Source organism: Marmota marmota, unplaced genomic scaffold, assembly GCF_001458135.2.
Source record: "Marmota marmota marmota unplaced genomic scaffold, marMar, whole genome shotgun sequence".
Lineage (NCBI taxonomy): Eukaryota > Metazoa > Chordata > Mammalia > Rodentia > Sciuridae > Marmota > Marmota marmota.
Genome location: NW_026000026.1, coordinates 20033108 through 20052809, shown reverse-complemented (window position 1 = coordinate 20052809; position 19702 = coordinate 20033108). Strand labels below are relative to the sequence as shown.

The window sequence follows — 19702 nt, the reverse complement described above, 5'->3', positions numbered from 1 at the left end:
TTTTTTTTTTTTTTTTTTTTTTTTTTTTTTTTTGTGGTGGGATCAAACTCAGGGCCTTGTGCATGTAAGGCAAGCATTCTGCCAACTGAACTATATCCCTAGCCCCCTGGGGTTTGGACTTTTATCTTCCTCTTTAATCCCAGACACAATAATTTATTTTATAGATTGACCTCCTTCCCTTGAAAAAATATAATCATGCAGACCAAGGAGAATTTTAAAACTGTTATTCTTTGGAGCTCCCATCATTGTTATTAGAGCAGGTACTCATCTTTGAGGCAATGCTTACGTACCCCACCAATTTTGGACATTCCAATGGACCTCCCAGGCTCTTCCCTAGCAGACATTAGTATTAGTGAGCACTGTAAATCACATGCAGAATCCTTGTGATTGTGTGTGTATGTTTTTTTTTTTTTTTAAAGCACAAGGGCCTTTGTGCTTTAGTTAAGCAGCAAGAGTTGCTGTAGGTATTTACTTATTTAGTCAAAACTTAATTGAGTGCTGCTTTTATGTTCCAGGCACATTTTAGACATAGAGAATCCAGACGTAAGGTTTGCATTCTAGTATTCCCCTTTCTCTTAGAAGCTTTCTAAGTTCTCAGGGAGTGGAAGGTTGTGATCCCAGTGTACTAACTGTGTAATATAAATGAATTAGCTTTAAACCAAGGAGGGTATGCCTAGTACTGTCTGCTGATGCCCTCAGGGAGCCTCATTGGACTAGCTTGCTGCGTCTGTAAGCTGCCTGTCCTTCAGCTATTGATGTCTCTTCCAGGCTTGTCAGTGATGTCTGTCTGTCTTCTTCAGACAGGAACATGGCTCCAGTCAGACCCGACTATGCTTACAGGTCCTGAGAGCCATTCAGAAACTGGCCCGTGAGTCATCCATAATGGCCCGAGAAACCTGGGAAGTCTTACTGTTGTTTCTTCTGCAGATCAATGACATACTTCTGGCCCCACCAACTGTTCAAGGTTTGTTGTTGTTTTTTTTTTCCTCATTTATTTTTGAGCTCCAAATATCATTCACATTTAAACTCAATAAGTCATACACTCATTGGGGATTAAAATTTTGGCATGACAGTTAGCAAACCATGATTTACTATTCTTAGAAAGGAAACCTTCAAAGGCATAGTATGGCTAATGAAAGTTAATTTTACCTTCAGTGATAATTTTGCTCATATAGGAAAGAACTCAGTGAATTGTGCACATTTGGGAAGGCTAGGACAGTAACTATTATTAGTGTGTTAGAACAGAGCTTATATAGGAAACAATGAACTAATTAAATTAAAGCTTATAGATAATTACCTGATGGCATAGTAGTTATCAAAGTCAACTCTGAAAACTTCACAGTGACAGAAGATATTTTGTTCAGCGAATGAAACTTCTAGAGTCTTAAGTGTTTTATATGAAAGTGTGACAGTATGTCATTTATTAGTTAGCCATTAAAAAAACCTCTGGTTTTATAAAACTTTGGAGTGCTTTTCAGAAGCCCTGCTTTGTAGGTTAAAGCACAGTGTACACAAACTATAAGTTCATGTTCTAGTTCCTGGCCTTTGTATCTTATTTATCTGTGTACTTTCCTTACTAATGTGCACAAATATGCCTTTGTTGTCATATAGATGTAGGGTCTAGGGAAACATCTAAAAGAAATCATGGAATTTTAATGTGGGAAGGGATCCCAGTATAGGAATACTCTGTCTGGTGTGGACAGTGGTGTCCAGTCATTGATTTATTAGCTCTCTGCTATTCACTCTCCATGCTTTTGATCTCAACAGCATGAGGCATACAATTCATCTCCTTCTGGGTTCTTTGTTCTTGGAACTTTGGTTTTGTTCTTTTGAAATATGCATCTTTATTATTTCCTATACTAGTACCAACTTTGCCTTTTGGAGCTATGCAGAGTAAAGTCTACCATGGTTGTTCTGTTTGATCCCAGGGCTCAGAACAGAAAAACAGCTCTGTTTTCATGGTTAAGGTTCTGTACTATCCAGTCCCAGTCGTTTTGCTTCTTCTTTGTCTCTTTCTCCCTTAAAGGGTAGCTTTCAGACACCTGGGAACATCATATGGCAGTCTTTGGAGTTAGGAAGACCCGTGTGTTTGTTTTGATTCCTTTTCTTATTGGCTGCATGAGCTTGGACAAATTACTTAAACTTCCTTCTGAACCCAAGTTTTCTCATCTTCAAAAATGGGTATGGTTAATAATTGGTAATAGGTATTATGAATACTTATTCTGCAGAAATAATTTGAGGATTTTGTCAGGTCTTGAGTATGGATTACTTGGCACAGAAATTAACTTCTAGTACTCACTGTAAGCACTCATTCTTTCCATTCTCCTTTGTGTGTCTATATCTCTTTTGCTGGAAGATTAAGATCTTCAGTAAAAACTAGCAGGGCAATTTTGAAAACTCTTCAGAGTAATTTGTTGGTGTTATCTATGATTTCTTTATAGGAGCGCCCAATAGTTACTTCTATAAAATAGAGAAAATTAAATAGTTATTTGTAAGTTAATAGTTAACATTGTAGTTATTTTAGATTAGTCTTCCCAAATCCATCAATTAAATATTATGCTGTAAAAATAAGTGTGCCAAAGATATGTTCTCTTTTTGTTGGTCAGGTGGCATTGCTGAGAATCTAGCAGAGAAGTTGATTGGTGTTCTCTTTGAAGTTTGGTTACTAGCTTGTACTCGGTGTTTTCCAACACCTCCTTATTGGAAAACAGCCAAGGAGATGGTGGCTAATTGGAGGCACCACCCAGCAGTGGTGGAGCAGTGGAGCAAGGTCATCTGTGCACTGACTTCCAGGTATGTCACTGTCTTCCTTCATCTGTCTGTCCTTCTCCTTGCTTCTGCACCTTTCTGGGATTCATGGAATATACTTTCAAAGTCTAGATCTGTTATCATTGTGCTTTAGATATAAATTTGAGCTGATTTAAAAAACATGTATCAGTTTGGCTAGTGCACATCTATTCTAAGAAATCAGAGTAATCAAGTATTTTTGAGAACCAGATAAATTCTGAACCCATTGGTTCCCCTCTCCTCATCAGTCACATGCTTTATGTTTTTTGGGTACTGGGTATTGAACCCATGGGTACTTTACCACTGAGCTACATCCCCAGCCCTTTTTATTTTTTATTTTGAAACAGAGTCTCCGTAAGTTGCTTAGGGTCTTACTGAGTTGCTAAGGCTGATCTTGATCTTTTGTGATCTTTCTGCCTCAGCCTCTTGACCAAATTGTCCTCTTAAGTCTGATTATTAAAATATGCATGGTCATAATTTTAAAGGAAAAAAACTATAGAAAAACATGACATAAGGTTTTATCAGAAATTCTACTAAGTATAAATACATATGTATATATTTTTATGTTGTTTTACAGAAATGGGACCAAACTACATGCTTCTTTGTAACCAAAGTAGACAGTGTTTTTATGATAATAATTTTGCCTCTCTATATTTTTATATATGTTAATCTCACTATTCTGTGAGCAAACTGTTTTCATTTTTTCAGACTTGTTTTTTTTTTTAATTTCAACTGTACATATTTTAACACATAACTCTAGAAGATGAGGGTTCTTTCAAAAGCATAACTACAATACCATTATCATACCTTAAAAGGTTGACTGTTCTTTAAAATCAGCTAGCCATTGTTCCAGTTTTGTTGTATTTTTTTCTTTTTACAGTCAATTTCATTGAATTAGAACACAAAATTCAGACATTGCATTTAGTTGACATATGTTTATTAAATTTTAAATTATAGTTATTTTTATTTCTTTGCAATTTTTTATTCTTATATTATGAGGGATTGAACCCAGATGAGTTTTACCTCTGGTCTATATCCCCAGCCCTTTTAATTTTTATTTTAAGATAGGTTCTGCTAAGTTGCTGAGGCTTGCCTCAAACTTGAGATTCTCCTACCTCAGCCTTCTGAGTCGCTGGGATTATAGGGATGCACCAGCACACCTGGCTCTTTGCAGTTTTCTTAATTAAAGAAACTGGATTGTTTGTCTTATTTACTGTTTCACATTCTAGATTTTTCCAGTTATGTTGTCATCATGTTAATTAACATGCTTCACTTCTCCTGTATTTCTTGTATACTGGTAAATCTAGAGACTTGATCTGATTTATTTTGATGGGGGCAAGAGGTGGGAACAGATTACTTTGTAAGTGTGTTAAGAATCAGAAGGCAGACTGGTCTTTCTTTGAGTTAATTAAACATTATAACTTAAAGATGGTGGAATGAGATGGACATCATTATCCTAGGTACATGTATGACTGCACATATGATGTGATCTATATTGTGTACAACCAGAGAAATGAAAAGTTGTGCTGCAGTTATGTACAATGAATCAAAATGCATTCTGCTGTCATATATACCTAATTAAAAAAAAAAAAAAACACACACACAAAATTATATCTTTATCATTGTTTAAACCAAAAGATGAAGTTTTGGAATATTCTGTAGATTCTGGTATATCATGGTAAATGTCAATATTGTAAATCTGTATTTAAATAATACTTTTGTTTATAAAAGCAATATATGCTTATGATAGAAAATTTATAAAATGTAGGGGGAAATATCATTTAAAGTTTATCATATTCTAAACAATATTACTATTTTAATGTATTTAAAAAAATTCAGTGTTATTCTTTAGTATTGTTATCTACTTTTTTCATTTGATGTTGGATTCTTTTCACTTTAATTACATGTACTTTTTTATTCTTAAATAATTCTTGAGATTGCATTTTAATGGTTTTATAGTTTTCCATCATATAATTGGAATTATAATTAATGTAATAATTCCTTTTTTGGAAAAGTGTGTTCCATTATTTTATTTTAGAAATATTATTGATGTGAATACTTTATATAGTTTTCGTGTGTGTTCTGATTATTTTATTAAGCCATAATCCCTAGATATAGAATAATGGAGTCAAAGGGCTTTGAAAAGTTTTAATATATTTAGAATTTTACTATTAAATTAAATAGCTGAGTTGTTGAATTGAGTGACTTTGATGGTATACATTATAAAAGTTTATCATATTCTAAACTTCTAAATAATGAGATTCTAAACTTCTTGTAAAGTTGTTACTATGAATTATGGCTTAATTGTATTGAAGAATTTACAGTGAGATGGATATTTAAAAAATAAATAATTTGTACTATAATTTGCCTTATATAATTAACACTATTATAAATTATAAATGTAATTACGCACTATATAAATAACTACATAATTTATTACTTATAAGTGATATATAATGTAATTAGTAACAAATTAATAATTTAAAAAAGTATGTAGTTTTTGGTACTGGGGATTAAACCCAGGGTACTTTACCACTGCTGCCCTCTACCCAGGGCAAAATCCCTATCCCTTTTTATTTTGAGACAGGGTCTCACTAGATTGCAGACCTTGAACTTGCTATACTCCTGCCTCAGCCTCCCAAGAAGCTGGAATTATAGGTGTGCGCCACCACATTTGGCAATTTGAACATTTAAAATAAAAGTTTAAAAAATCTTTTTAAAAACTGGAAATCCCTTCCAGTGTGTCTGTTTTGTAAATGAGAGTTTTCATATATATTGTTCAGTTAGATAAAGTACATGTTTTGTTTATTTTCTCATCATATTCCCATGCTTGACTATATTTTTCATTCTGTAAAGAAGTGGACTTAGTGAAGTGGATTTTTTTTTTAATTTTCTAGATTGCTACGCTTTACATATGGTCCTTCATTTCCTCCATTTAAAATTCCTGATGAAGATGCTAGTCTGATCCCTCCAGAAATGGATAATGAGTGTGTTGCCCAGACATGGTTTCGATTTTTACATATGTTAAGGTATTGTTATTTTGTTATTTCATGTTTTCTTTACCCAGTAAGTGTCATAGGGTAGGAACCTGTTCTCTCTCTCTTTCTCTCTCTCTTTAAACATTTTAGCTGTAGATGGACACAATACCTTTTTTTATTCATTTATTTTTATGTGTGTGGTGCTAAGGATGGAACCCAGTGCCTCACATTTGTTTGGCAGGTGCTCTACCACAGAGCTACAACCCTGTCCTGTCATCACTCTTGCTGGAGTTCAGAATGTGAATGATAAGTGCAGTCCATCAAATGGAGCCAGATTGTTCATTAAGCACATCTATAGCTTATGCCTCCTGCTCTTTCCATCCGGGCTCTTGGTTTACACTCTAGGAACTTGTTCCTTGTGGTAACTGTAGCAGCTGTTCTTTTGCCTATTGCTGTAGCCTGGATGAGATATATTTCCCAGGACTTGGGTCACGTTCTGTAGGGACTGGAGACTCCCTTACTCCAGCACTGACTAGTAAGTCTGGCTCTGAGTGCCTTCATCTAGTAACCTTGTTTAAATAACACTGAGAATATTTTTTTGTTGTTGTTTATTCACTAAGAAATATGGTTTAAACATTCACAGAAGACTATACCCCTACTTCTTGCTTTTCCTTTCTCTATTAAATCTCCAGTTCAATTCCATCATTTCCTACCTATCCCTCTTCTACCCTCATCCATGTGTTCTGTGGAACTTTTACTGCATTATTAACTATCTAATTCTTAACTCATCTGGTCCCTTGTCATGGAAGTGGAGAACCTATAGAAACTTAGATTGAGGAATAAATATACCACTTGTGGTAACTTTGAAATAATTATTATGTCTTCAGAGGTCTGGTTTTAGTAAAAAGTGAATGATTAATGTTTGAAATAAATATGTATATATTTCCATTTATATATGAGAGTGTATGTAAAGGATTTATAAACTCAAAATTATGATTGCCAACCTGTTTTAATGTACCTGGATTAATTTTGTTGAAATATTCACAGAATTGAAAACTTTGAATTTTTAAACTTTTTTCTCTGCATTTCCTCTTTCTAGATTGAGCATCTTCATTTTTATACAAATTTTATACCCTTTTACTAAGTAGGAATGTGAACCATTTTTCTGTCATTTCTTTCTGGTTTGAGGTTATCATTTATGTTTTTTAGTTTGGTTTTGAATGTCTTTCCTTTCGTCATTTCTGTCTCCTTTAAAATTAACATTTTCTGTGTTGTTGTTCTTTTTTTTTTTTTTTTTTTNGTAATAATTCCTTTTTTGGAAAAGTGTGTTCCATTATTTTATTTTAGAAATATTATTGATGTGAATACTTTATATAGTTTTCGTGTGTGTTCTGATTATTTTATTAAGCCATAATCCCTAGATATAGAATAATGGAGTCAAAGGGCTTTGAAAAGTTTTAATATATTTAGAATTTTACTATTAAATTAAATAGCTGAGTTGTTGAATTGAGTGACTTTGATGGTATACATTATAAAAGTTTATCATATTCTAAACTTCTAAATAATGAGATTCTAAACTTCTTGTAAAGTTGTTACTATGAATTATGGCTTAATTGTATTGAAGAATTTACAGTGAGATGGATATTTAAAAAATAAATAATTTGTACTATAATTTGCCTTATATAATTAACACTATTATAAATTATAAATGTAATTACGCACTATATAAATAACTACATAATTTATTACTTATAAGTGATATATAATGTAATTAGTAACAAATTAATAATTTAAAAAAGTATGTAGTTTTTGGTACCAGGGGTTGAACTCACAGACACTTGACCCCTGAGCCACATCTTCAGCCCTGTTTTGTATTTTATTTATAGACAGGATCTCACTGAGTTGCTTAGCGCCTTGCTTTTGCTGAGGCTGGCTTTGAATTCTCAGTCCTCCTGCCTCAGCCTCCCAAGCCACTGTGTTCTGTGTTCTTTTATCAGACAGATAATCTACTATAATTTCTTCTAATTTTGTTTCCTTTGTAACCCTAGTTCCTTTTTATACACTAGCATCAATCTGTAGGTCACATATTATTCCATTAATCATTTATTCTAATACCAGATTCATACTTTGGATTATTTTAACTTCATAATTTTTCCTGTTATTTAGTAGGCCTAATATATTTTTCTTTTTTCCCTTTTCATAATTTTTTGTATTCCTTCTTGCTTGTTTAACATTTCAGATGCATTTTAGAGTCCGTTTATCAAATTACAAAATATGATAGGCCTTCTGTATCTGTGGGTTTCATCTTTATGGGTTCAACTAGTCAGGGATTAAAAATATTTGAAAAAAAAAGTGTCTGTACTGAAAACCTATAGATTTTTTTCCTTGTCATTATTTCCTTAACAATATAGTATAACAACCAATTACAAAGTGTTCATGTTGTATTAGGTATTATAAGTAATCTAGATATGATTTAAAGTATGTAGGAGGATGTATGTAGGTTATCGGCAATTACTATGCATTTTATATATGAGACTTGAGCAACCAAATGTTTTGGTATCTATGTGGGGTCCTGGAACCAATCCCCCATAGATAACAAGGGACTGGACAAGAAAACAGAAAAAACACAGCTGTTTATGATTTGGATTGTGTATTATTAGGATAAGGAAAAAGTTCTGCTTTAGCAAATGAGCCTGCAATTTTTTCATATGGTTTTGGGGTGGGATGGGGGGCTTTGCTCACATAGTTATTCAGGGACCTGGCCTGGCAGAGGCTCTGTCTTTTTCAACATGTGACTGCATTAGGACCCAGTACTGTAGGCAGCAGCTTATGTGTCTGGCTAGCAGATGGGGAAGAGAGAGCAATGAAAATTGTGGGAGGCTTTTATGAGCTAGGCCTTAAAGTGATACGAATCACTGCTACTTCTATACCACTGGCCGGAATTCAGACACATACCACACTTAATTGTAAGAGAACATAGGAGGAAAGGGGAAAGTGGTGGATCACTAACCAGATTGTGCCCCAAACGAAAATTGTATTAATTCTTTATTTACATTTAGGAAAAGCTGTTATCCTCCCTTCACCCCCAGGACTGGAGAATAAACCAAGTAGCATTCTACCATTGAACAACATCCCCAGTCCTTTTTATTTTTTTTTATTTTGAAACAGGGTCTAACTAAGTTGACAAGGCTAGCTCAAACTTGTGATCCTCCTGAGTTTGTCTCCTAAGTAGTAGAGGCTAGTGACACCACACCTGGCTTAATACTTTCTTATGTTCAGCCTGCCTTTCTAAGAGCATGCATTTTTCTATTTTAGAATCCTTCTGTGTGTATGTGCATGCATGCATGCATACATGCATGCATGCATGTGTCCTGGGTATTTAACCTAGGGCCTTGCTCATGCACTCTACCACTGAGCTACTGCATCCCTGGCCTCTTTTTAGAACCTTACATATCTATCTAATCTTTCTTTTTTTTTTTTTTTAAATAGTACTGGGGAATGAACTCTACCACTGATTACCTCCTCAACCATTTTAATTTTTTCGTCTTGAAACAGGGTCTTGCCAAGTTGCTGAGTTTGGCTTCAAACTTGTGATTCTCTTACTTCAGCCTCCTGAGTCACTGGAATGTAGACTTTCACTACCATGCTTGGCTAAAATTTTACATATCTTACAGAGGTGTTTTGTAGTTTTCTTCACAAAGGTTTACATATTTCCTTTGTCATTATTCATAGGTATTTATTGCTGATGTGAAAAGCTAACTTTTTATGCTATTATACCTTCTAGATGGCTATTGCTGTGTAAAGAATCTTTTTTACGTAATTATACTTTTGTTTACTATTTATGGACATTTAAAAGAATTCTAAATTAATTTCACTGATTGTTTTGAAATTTCTAAATAAAATGGACACATATCTGCGAATAAGTGTGTTTTCTAGTAAATTATCCTTGAGTATATGATGAATTAGGAGTGCTTTAGATGCAGTAAGACCTGGATTTGAGTTCATTTTTTTTTTTTTTTGTAGGTGGACACAGTATCTTTATTTTATTTATTTATTTTTAGATGGTGCTGAGGATCGAACCCAGTGCCTCACATGTGCTAGGCAGGCATTCTACCACTGAGCCACAACCACAACCCAGTGCCTTTTTAACCCATAAAATGAGGATAATCTTAGTACCCATAGTGTTTTAAGAATTGAGGAAGAAAAAGTGTGCAAATAGTATAACACCTAGTAACATGGCAGATGCTTAAACAGTTGCTATTGTAATTATTCTGAATATTTTTTTCATATATTTTTCAGAACTTCTAGAATACTGTTGAGCTGGGAGTGGTGGCATACACATGTAATCCCAAAAGCTTGGGAGGTTGAGACAGGAGGATTGCAAGTTCAAAGCCAGCCTCAGCAATTTAGTGAGGCTATAAGCAACTTATATCCTATCTCAAAATAAACAAACAAAAAAAGGACTGGAGATATAACTTAGTGGTAAAGTGCCCCTGGGTTAAATTCCTAGTACCTAAAAAATAAAATAGAATACTGTTGAATTAAGATGTTGCTGTTTTGATACCTTCTTTTGTTCCAGTTTTCACTGGAATGCCTCTAATACATAGAATTTTGAATAGAGTGTTGGTTGTTGATATTAGATGATTTTTTTAAGCCCCTGGTATCCTGTGCATTTAAAAAATTTAAAAATAAATAAATTCAGGAATAGCATTGAGTTTTTCAAATCATATTTTGGGGTCCATTTAAGCAATTTCTCTTCTTTGACCTATTGACATGATGTATCATATTAATTAATTTTCCAATGTTGAGCCATCCATCCTTCGTTCTGAGAGGACAGTTCTTGATTATGGCATGCTTTTATTTTAATGTCCTTCTGAATTGTCTCTAGTTCTATTTTTGATTAATCTGTATTTTGGTAACTAAAAAAATAGAAAAATCTCTCTCTTATGTTCAGTTGTGTGAAAGTTATATACGTTCTTTAAGAATTTGAAATAAATGACCAGCGAAACTCTAGTCCTGGAATCTTTTCTTACAGAGAATTCTTTGGCATTCTTTTTTCATTTCTTCATTCTTAATTGATCTCTCAGCCTTTGTCTTTCTGCTTGATATTGTGACAAATTATTTTTATTGATTAGGCTATACTGGCTGTAGGTTTCATCTGGATAGATGCCTTTTGGATAAATTTTTACCTCCCTGCTTAAATGAGTTGTGGGTAGGCGGGAAGTAGATCTGTGAGGATTACACAGAAGGGGCTTGTATGGTCATTTGCAAACTTCCTAGAAAGAGGGTTAATTTTGTCTAGTATGATAATGTTTTACTTTTTCCAGAAAGTAAACCAACCAAACAAAAATGTTTCCCATTGATTTTGCTAGTACTATTCTCAAATGCTTGTTCTTTGACTTGTTTGTACATGATCACCTGCCCTTCAGGACCTACCTGGAAATTTTGTTTCAGTAAATTTAGGTGGAATCTGGGTTTTTTTTTTTTTTAACAAGTTTCCCAAATGTGTCAAGTACACTGTACATTGGTAACTGCAGGAATGCAGTTTCTTCCATATCTGTTACCCATTTTCATTTCATTTTATTTATTTTCTTGAATTTGAGTCCAAATAAAATCATTTCTGGCTTACATATGAAAGAGCTTGTATAAGCCTTTCCTCTTCCCAGTTTTCAGTATCTAATAGATCTGAATATAGCAGAGCTATACTGGAGGTATAGTCCACTCTAATTGTTTCTGAACAGATGAACTACAAGCCCCAGCAGGGAGTGCTGCTAGAGACTTCTTACCTCTTCTACCTGTCATGAAGGACTGTGGTCTTGTGGATACAGTATGTTAGCATTAGAAGCCCATTTTCCATGTATATATGTTCCCCTTCCCCCTTAGAGTTACTTGAAGTTAAGAGTCTTTTTGGGGGGCAGGTGGGTACCAAAACTCAGGGGCACTTGACTACTGATTTACATTCCCAGCCCTATTTTGTATTTTAGTTAGAGATAGGGTCTCACTGAGTTGCTTAGCACCTCACTTTATCTGAGACTAGCTTTGAACTCACAATCCTCCTGTCTCAGCCTCCTGAGCTGCTGGAATTACAAGCCAGATGTATGACACCATATGTGCTAGGCAAGCACTTCACCACTGAGCTACAACCCCAGTCGCCCAGAAGGACTTTTTAATCAACAGCTAGGTAGAACATTTCAGATGGAAATCTAAATTTGCTTTTGTTTTTGTTACCAGGGGTTGAGCCCAAGAGTACTTAACTGCTGAGCTCCATTCCCCAGTCCTTTTTTGTATTTTATTTAGAGATAGGGTTTTGCTGAGTTGTTTAGGGCTTTGCTAAGTTGCTTCACACATGCTAGGCTGGCTTTGAACTTGTGATCCTCCTGCCTCAGCCTCCCAAACTGCTGGGATTACAGGTATGCATCACCATGCCTGGCTTATCTATCTATCTATTTATTTATTTATTTGTCCTTGGATATTTTTTTATTATTATGTGGTGCCGAGTATCAAACCCAGTGCCTCACACATGCTAGGCAAGCTCTCTACCACTGAGCTAATTTTTAAAAATTTTTAGTTGTAGTTGGATACAATACCTTTATTTTATTCATTTATTTATATGTGTGCTGAGGATCAAACCTGGGGCTTCACACATGCTGGGCACGTGCTCTAGCGCCTAGCCACAACCCCAGCCCGCTAATATTTTAAAAAATATTTTTTATTGAGAATTTTTACATCTGTTTTCATCAGGGATATGGATCTGTAGTTTTCTACTTTGTTGTATCTCTGTCAGATTTTTTTAGTCCAGAGACTTTGCAGTCATATGAGCCAATAACTTCTAATTTAGGTCATTTGGGGATAGGTTTTTTTTTTTTTCCCCTTGGTGCCAGTGATTTAATCAAGGGGCACTCAACTCAACCAATGAGCCACATCCCCAGTCCTTTTTAATATTTTATTTAGAAACAAGGTCTTGCTGAGTTGCTGAGGCTGACTTTGAACTCTGCTAGGATCATAGGTGTGCACTATTACACCCAGCCTATGTTTGTTTTTCAAAGGAGATACTTGAAATTATTTGTACTAAAATATAATCAAGCCCAAATTCATTTTTTTAAAACTCTGTGGCTTTAGTACATACACATAAACACAATTTAAAACTAACACTAAACTTGATTTTGAAAATTGAAAATGCTGGGGCTGTGGTTGTTGCTCAGTGGTAGAGTGCTCGCCTAGCATGCATGAGGTTCTGGTTTCGATCCTCGGCACCTTAAAAAATTGAAAATGCTGGGCTGGGGATTTGGCTCAAGTGGTAGCGCGCTCGCCTAGCATGCGTGAGACACTGGGTTTGATTCTCAGCACCACATAAAAACAAAATAAAGATATTGTGTCCACCTAAAGCTAAAAAATAAATATTAAAAAAAATTGAAAATGCTGATATTAAAATCAAAAGTTTTCCTTGAGATTCTTGTAGACTTATTTATAGCTTTAGTATTCTATTGCTAAATTCCAAACACTTTAGGAAAAAAATCCATGTATACTCTTTAAAAACTTAAAATTATTTAGCCTCTCATTCTATGAATAGGGTGAGTTCATATAAAAAACTGTAGATCTTCTGTAGAGAAACATTCATGTTTGAATCCCTAGCTTATAGAATCAGTCTCTCCTAGTCAAAGGAAACAGGCACAAATAGCCTTGCTTTTAAATTGGATTGCATGCATTTTATTGCTATAGAAATTTCTCAATGTATAATTANCCCAGTACTGGGAATTGAAACCAGGTCTTTACACATGGTAGGCAAGCACTATCACTAAGCTATATCCCAAGCCCATTTTTAAAATTTTTATTTATTTTATTATTGTGACCCACTGTTTTAAAGTGTTTTTCACATTTTGTATTTATGAAAAGTCAAGATTTTTTAACCCATTGAAAAGCAGTGATATTTAATAGCTGTTATGTTCTAAAACACTTGTTATATGTACTTGTGATTATATTACACAGTTAATAGAGTAGTTCTGATTAAGCTTAGCTGCAAAATAACACCAGCAATTCTAATGGTTTAAATACAGTAGTTTATTTTCATACATGTAAAATCAGGGATAGGCACTTCAGGGCTGTAGTAGTAGTTCTAGCACAGTTAGGGATTGAAGGCCCTTCTGCCTGGTGGCTCTTGATCCTTTGTGCACTGCCTGATGGGCCATAATTATTGAGTGAGTTCCAACTATACTGTCCAAGAATGAAGAAGGAAGGAGAGTCTGTACTTGATGTCCTTTTAAGGAGATTTCTTGGAAGACTTGCTTAACAGGTTCCTACTTCTCTGTGGTTAGAACATGGCCACATCTAGCTGCAAGGGAAGCTTGAAAATGTAGTCATTTATTGTGGATAGCTCTGTCCAGCTAAATTGGTATTCTATTACTCAGGAAGAAACGATGAATGGAGGCAACTAGCAGTCTCTGCTACAGTGTCCCGAACCTTCACAAGTGTTATTTGCAGATTTTTGATCACATAGTTTTGTTTGTTTGTTTGTTTGTTAGTGCTAGGGTATGAACCAGTGGCTTCACACATGCTAGGCAAGTGCTCTACCATTGATCACATACTTTGAACTCTGAGGAATAATTCCATTTTTTTTTTAAGGCATTTCTAGACCTCGATCAGACAGTGCTCCTCCAACACCTGTGAATAGATTAAGCATGCCTCAAAGTACTGCTGTCAATACCACCCCACCACATAACCGGAGGCACCGGGCTGTTACTGTGAATAAGGCCACCATGAAGACAAGCACAGTAAGAATTTCCATCACCATTGTTATGTTATATAAAGTTGACTTTTAAATCTGCCATTCTTTTAAAAAAGACCTGCCATTTTCTCACGCTTTTCATGGGTGTGGGTATATTCTTATGTTCTTCCAATAGGTCAGTACTGCTCATGCCTCAAAAGTCCAGCATCAGACATCCTCAACCTCTCCTCTGTCAAGTCCAAATCAGACTAGTTCAGAACCCCGGCCATTGCCTGCCCCTAGGAGACCAAAGGTTAACAGCATCTTGAATCTCTTTGGATCATGGTTATTTGACGCAGCATTTGTTCACTGTAAACTTCATAATGGGATAAACAGAGACAGCAGCATGACTGGTAAATATTGCTCAAGAAATATGTTATCATTTTTTCCCTTTCCTTTTTTTTTTTCTTTTTTATCTTTCCTACCTGCAAGATTAATATGTATCTTGAAAAGCAGTCTGTTTCTGACCAAGCAGTATCTGTACTTAACCCCTTCCAGCTGAAGTAATAGAAACTTTGGAAGTTTTCCCATTGTCTTTTTTATATATGTTCTGTGAGGTTTGGCCTTTTTTTTTAGACACACTTCAGGTTAGCCACTTTTTTTTAATCAAATTCCTTTCAGTAGGTGACTTGGAAGTTCCCTTCATGTCAGCCAGGATAATAATATTTATGTGAAGAGTTAAAGATTTTGACTTGAAATTTACTCAAAGAAGTGTTTTCTTAGATTTTTGACAGCCATTCAATCATTAGTATATATAAATATCAGAAAATTTCTGCTTCACAGTAGACTTTAACCACTCAGGTTTTAGTCTTGAGAACATTCTTTCAAGTGTATGTTTTCAAAAAGAGTGATCTGCTCCATAATTTAAGACTGGTAGAGAATTAATAACCCTGATATTCTTCATTTAGATCTTATTATAGAAATTAAACTGTCTAGATAAAATATAGTTTATTTTTGTCATCTTACCATTACACTTGGAAGTAGTAGCATAGGGTTCAGGATGAATGAGTACGTTAGTGCAGAATATTTTGAATATTTATGATATATCTTGTACAATAATAACTGGCATTTATTGAGCTGCTATTACTATCTGCTAACACTATGAGTATGTATTCATAAGTGTTTGGTTATTCAGTAAGAAAGCCCTTTTCCACTGGGGTTGGAAATGATTTGAAATTTTAAAAAAAGATGCCTGATTGCATTGGTTTTTGCATCTCTAAGGAGAACATTAATTCCAGGATAAGACTAATATAATGGCCATAAGGGTTTCTGTTTTCTCTCAAAAATACATTGATAGCTATTATGTATCATCTGGAGGTGAAGGTCTGTGTCTATGAATAGTGTATACTTATGATTATTTTGGAGATACTTAACAAATTTTTTAAATAATTTTAAAAAATTTAAAGATTTTTCAGGAATATAATTTGAGATTGTGTGAGTGAATTGAGGGATTCCTTTGCCTAATTTATTTTGTTCAAATTTAGGCTTTGTATTCTATCATTTCCATATTATAATTTTATTCACAAGTTTGAAAGTAGGGTTTACTTATGGATAAATAAATGTGCTTACTTATGACTAAGTGAAAAATAATTTAAATTTACTTTGGGTTCTGTTTGCTTTATGTTTATGTGCCTTATATCTTGAGTTTCCCGAACCATGTTTCTTAATTTTTATGGTATTGTGTAGTCAGTCAGTCATTTTACAAATTTTTGTTGAGATGTAATTCTTACAATGTAACTTGGGTTTAGAGCTGTTGACACTGAAATCCCTGAAAGTAGCACGGCTCAACATGCGACGTTGTTGGAGGGCTTGCTTAAAGGAAACTTAGAGTTTTCTGTCTCTAGGGCATTTGTAACAGCTTTGCTCACTCTCTTGTACCAAAAGGTAGAAATCAGTTCATATGTGAGCAGCTTCTTTTAACATTTTCACTGGTGGAGAAAGGATAGAAGCTGTTCTCCTCCTAACTGTGTTCAGAGATGATAAAGCTGTTACATTACCCAGGAGATATGAGATGTCCAAATAGTTGGAGGGGTTGTGGAGTACCACTGGGTGCCAGTCTCCAGGTGTTGGTGGGTGGTGGGGGGCTTGGATATACTTAACTGTTTTCTAAAGTACTGGCTGCCATCAAGGAATTCCGCCATGCAGTTCACCTTTAACTTAAAGTGTTTGCTTCTTTGCACTGGTTAACTTTAGATTTACCTGATTTACTTAGATTTATCACTGTGCTTGTAAAAGTAACATTGAGCTGGGAAGGGTTAATGAACTATAATTTTTAATGCACGTTTTGCACAGTTCAAAACCTCAATTCTTTGTAGTTGTGTGATTTCCTTTGTTCATTGTTTTGCATGATACAAAAAATCATAATTTTGGATCTGAATGCACAATTTCCTATGTTTTTGAACTAGCTTGTGGTATTGTAAATCTTTAAATTTAACTTTTTGAAAGCTAAAAAGCTTCTTAACTTATTGTAAAATTTCACCATCTTTAAAGTATTCTATAATTACTGCTGTCCTTTGATTTGTTTCCATTTATTTCTATTATCTTGCAGCATCTTTTATCCAAATTCTTCTTTCTTATAAATCTTGTAAGTAGGAACCAGAAGCTTCTCCTTAATTGCAGTCATGTTTTTATTTTTTTCATAATTCCATTAAAAATTTTGATTGTCATTGTCTCTTGTAGTTTTTGCACTTGGGAAGAAAAATACTTTTCTGTGTTTTGAATGGGGAAGATTGTTGGCAAAAGCAAATTAATCTGCCTGAATCAGTCCCATTATTTCTGTATACTAGTCTGGTCATGTCATGAATTCCAGGACTTTGCACTAACTGTGTTTTGGCTTTTTTTTTTTTTTTTAAGCTGTAAGCTTATTTTTATACAGATTTAGTGTTTGATTTGTATGCATTCTGCATGTAGTGTTTTTCAAATGTATTATTGCTGGATAGCTTATTCAGGTCTAAAAATGGCTCATGGGAAGTTGCATAAAGATTTATGCTTGACTCTGCATTCTATTAAGCCTATTATTACAAAATAATTTAAACACTTTATGTAGAGTAATAAAAGGTTTCAGAGTGATATTTCAATACACTATGAAATCTTTTGGCAAAAATAAAAGCAACTTTCGAAGGGCTTCTGTTTCAGTGACAACGAATGACCATGATAATCTTTCTTATCAATCCAATTTTCTGATTTATCAACCTCAAGTTAGTTGCTGTCTGTGGTTGTTAAAATTCATTTTCATTTTGCTTGGTTGGGCAATTCTTTGATGTGTGTTTTGGAGTTGGGTGGACGGTGGGAATGCTCTCTCTTCCTCCCTACCCCTTTTCTCATTCTTACTTTGCCCTCCCTAAAGTATACAAACTGTCATGGGGTTGCCCCTGTAATTAGGATGTCCATCTGGGTTAATATATAAATTGAAGTAACTTTTTTTCTTAATGTTTAATTGAGCATCATTCCATAGGGAGAGGAAAGAATAGAAAATAAATAATAGAAAAGCCAAATTCTTTTTAAATGTCTGTATGTGATACAGATATATACAAATGTATTCTCTGACCAAAAATCAGTTGAAAATGCTTTTTGTAGAATCTGTTAAACTGACAATGCCACCATAAAATTAATTGTTACCTATTTTCAAGGAAGATTTTAAGAGAGCCCTTTAAAAAAAATTAAGACATAGTTGCTGAAAAAAAATAAAAAACATTATTGGATTCTATTCAAGTAGCTATTTAATGACACCAACATTTGATCTTTGTGTCCAGGGTCCCATGAGCCTATTTGGCATGTTGATAAATATAATAAAACCCTCCTTTTCTCTCCCCAGCCATTACAACACAAGCTAGCATGGAGTTTCGACGGAAAGGGTCACAAATGTCCACAGACACCATGGTTACCAATCCTATGTTTGATGCAAGTGAATTTCCTGATAACTATGAAGCAGGAAGAGCTGAGGCATGTGGGACACTGTGTAGAATTTTTTGTAGCAAGAAGACTGGAGAAGAGATTCTGCCAGCTTATTTATCCAGGTCTTAGAATTTTTTTGTTTGTTTATTTTCTGTCTACATATATAGTTTTGAAGTGAAACTTTGTTGTAGCATTTTGGTAGGCTGAATTGATAAGTAAATGAAGTTCTAAAATACCTGCAAATGTGTGCATGTAATTGAAATTTGCTTGAATTCTTCCACTTTACTTGCCTCATCAGTTTTGATAAAGACCTCTAAGAATCTTGATTTTAGAAATGTTATTTTATTTGAGTTGTATGGAGAAGTTTAGAAGGACCACCATGATTTGCTAACAAGTTTTTAACATAGTGTTAGATACTGTAGACAGTTCAGAAGTAAGTCAGCTGTAAATTCTTCCTTCAAGGAGCTTATTTTCTGGAGTGAACAAGGCTGTATAAACAAGTAACAGTGATTCAATAGGAAAAGGAAGTTTGATAGGAGAGAGGCGCAGGTAAAGACTGTGGGCATTCAGAGGTAGAAGCAATACATATTTACCCTAGGGAGCTCAGAAAACTGAGTTTTGGAAGACTGATGATCATGCTGGACTTACAAAGAATGAACAGTATTTAGACTGCTAGGAAATTGGGTTGAATCATCTTATCCAAATCTCTGGCTCCATTTGTCTTTGTGAATGGCTTTGCCATTCATTCAGCTGCTCAGGCCAGGAAGTAGGAGTCATTTCAAACTCTTTTCCCTATGTATCTTAAGTTATTCCTCCTGCCTTTCAGCTCTTGTGCCTTTGTGTAACTTAACCCTCTTTCTAATCTCTTTCTCCACTCTTTTCCCTACCATGACACTTCAGATTTTGTCACTTTTCTCCTAAATGAACTTATAATAGCCTCCTCTTTTTCTTGACTGTGCTTTGCTTTCCTTAGCTGATGACTCACACAGCTGCTGGAGTGAGGTTAATATCAACTAGAGCCTTTAGATATCTGTGTACCTGCTAGAAAGAATTAAACTGATTCTGTCAAAGGGAATCAAGTACAGAAAATTCGGCATGAAAAAGCAAGAAACTACCTATGGGTATCATTGGCTTTGAGCTCTAAGCAAAAACCCTCTCAATCTGATTTAAGCAAAAGGGAGAGTTATGAGAAGCTAGTGATACTTGTTAAACTCGAGATCAGGAAGTACAGCAAGGCCTTACAAAGAGCAAGAACCAAGGACTATAAAGTGTTCAAGTCTTC

At 34.6% G+C, this 19702-nt stretch overlaps 2 protein-coding genes across 6 annotated transcripts in view; both read left to right on the top strand.

The window, feature by feature from the left end:
- The window catches only part of LOC125618993 (ral GTPase-activating protein subunit beta-like), a 61693-nt gene that overhangs the window by 24551 nt on the left and 17440 nt on the right, over positions 1–19702 (top strand). Inside the window, exons 4-7 of the mRNA XM_048810956.1 lie at positions 801–964; positions 2607–2793; positions 5685–5816; positions 9749–9764. Of these exons, the coding sequence (XP_048666913.1) occupies positions 801–964; positions 2607–2793; positions 5685–5816; positions 9749–9764 (499 nt within the window). The remainder of the gene's footprint in view (positions 1–800; positions 965–2606; positions 2794–5684; positions 5817–9748; positions 9765–19702) is intronic.
- Positions 14350–19702, top strand: part of LOC107139494 (Ral GTPase activating protein non-catalytic subunit beta) — a 65437-nt gene continuing 60084 nt past the window's right edge. For 4 of the 5 annotated variants that reach the window (XM_048810953.1, XM_015482400.2, XM_048810952.1 and 1 more), the window contains exons 1-4: positions 14350–14533; positions 14663–14879; positions 17075–17110; positions 18341–18542. In XM_048810953.1, coding sequence (XP_048666910.1) covers positions 14441–14533; positions 14663–14879; positions 17075–17110; positions 18341–18542 — 548 coding nt within the window. In that variant the 5' untranslated portion in view covers positions 14350–14440. The remainder of the gene's footprint in view (positions 14534–14662; positions 14880–17074; positions 17111–18340; positions 18543–19702) is intronic. The other variant, XM_048810954.1, reaches the window with a different exon arrangement.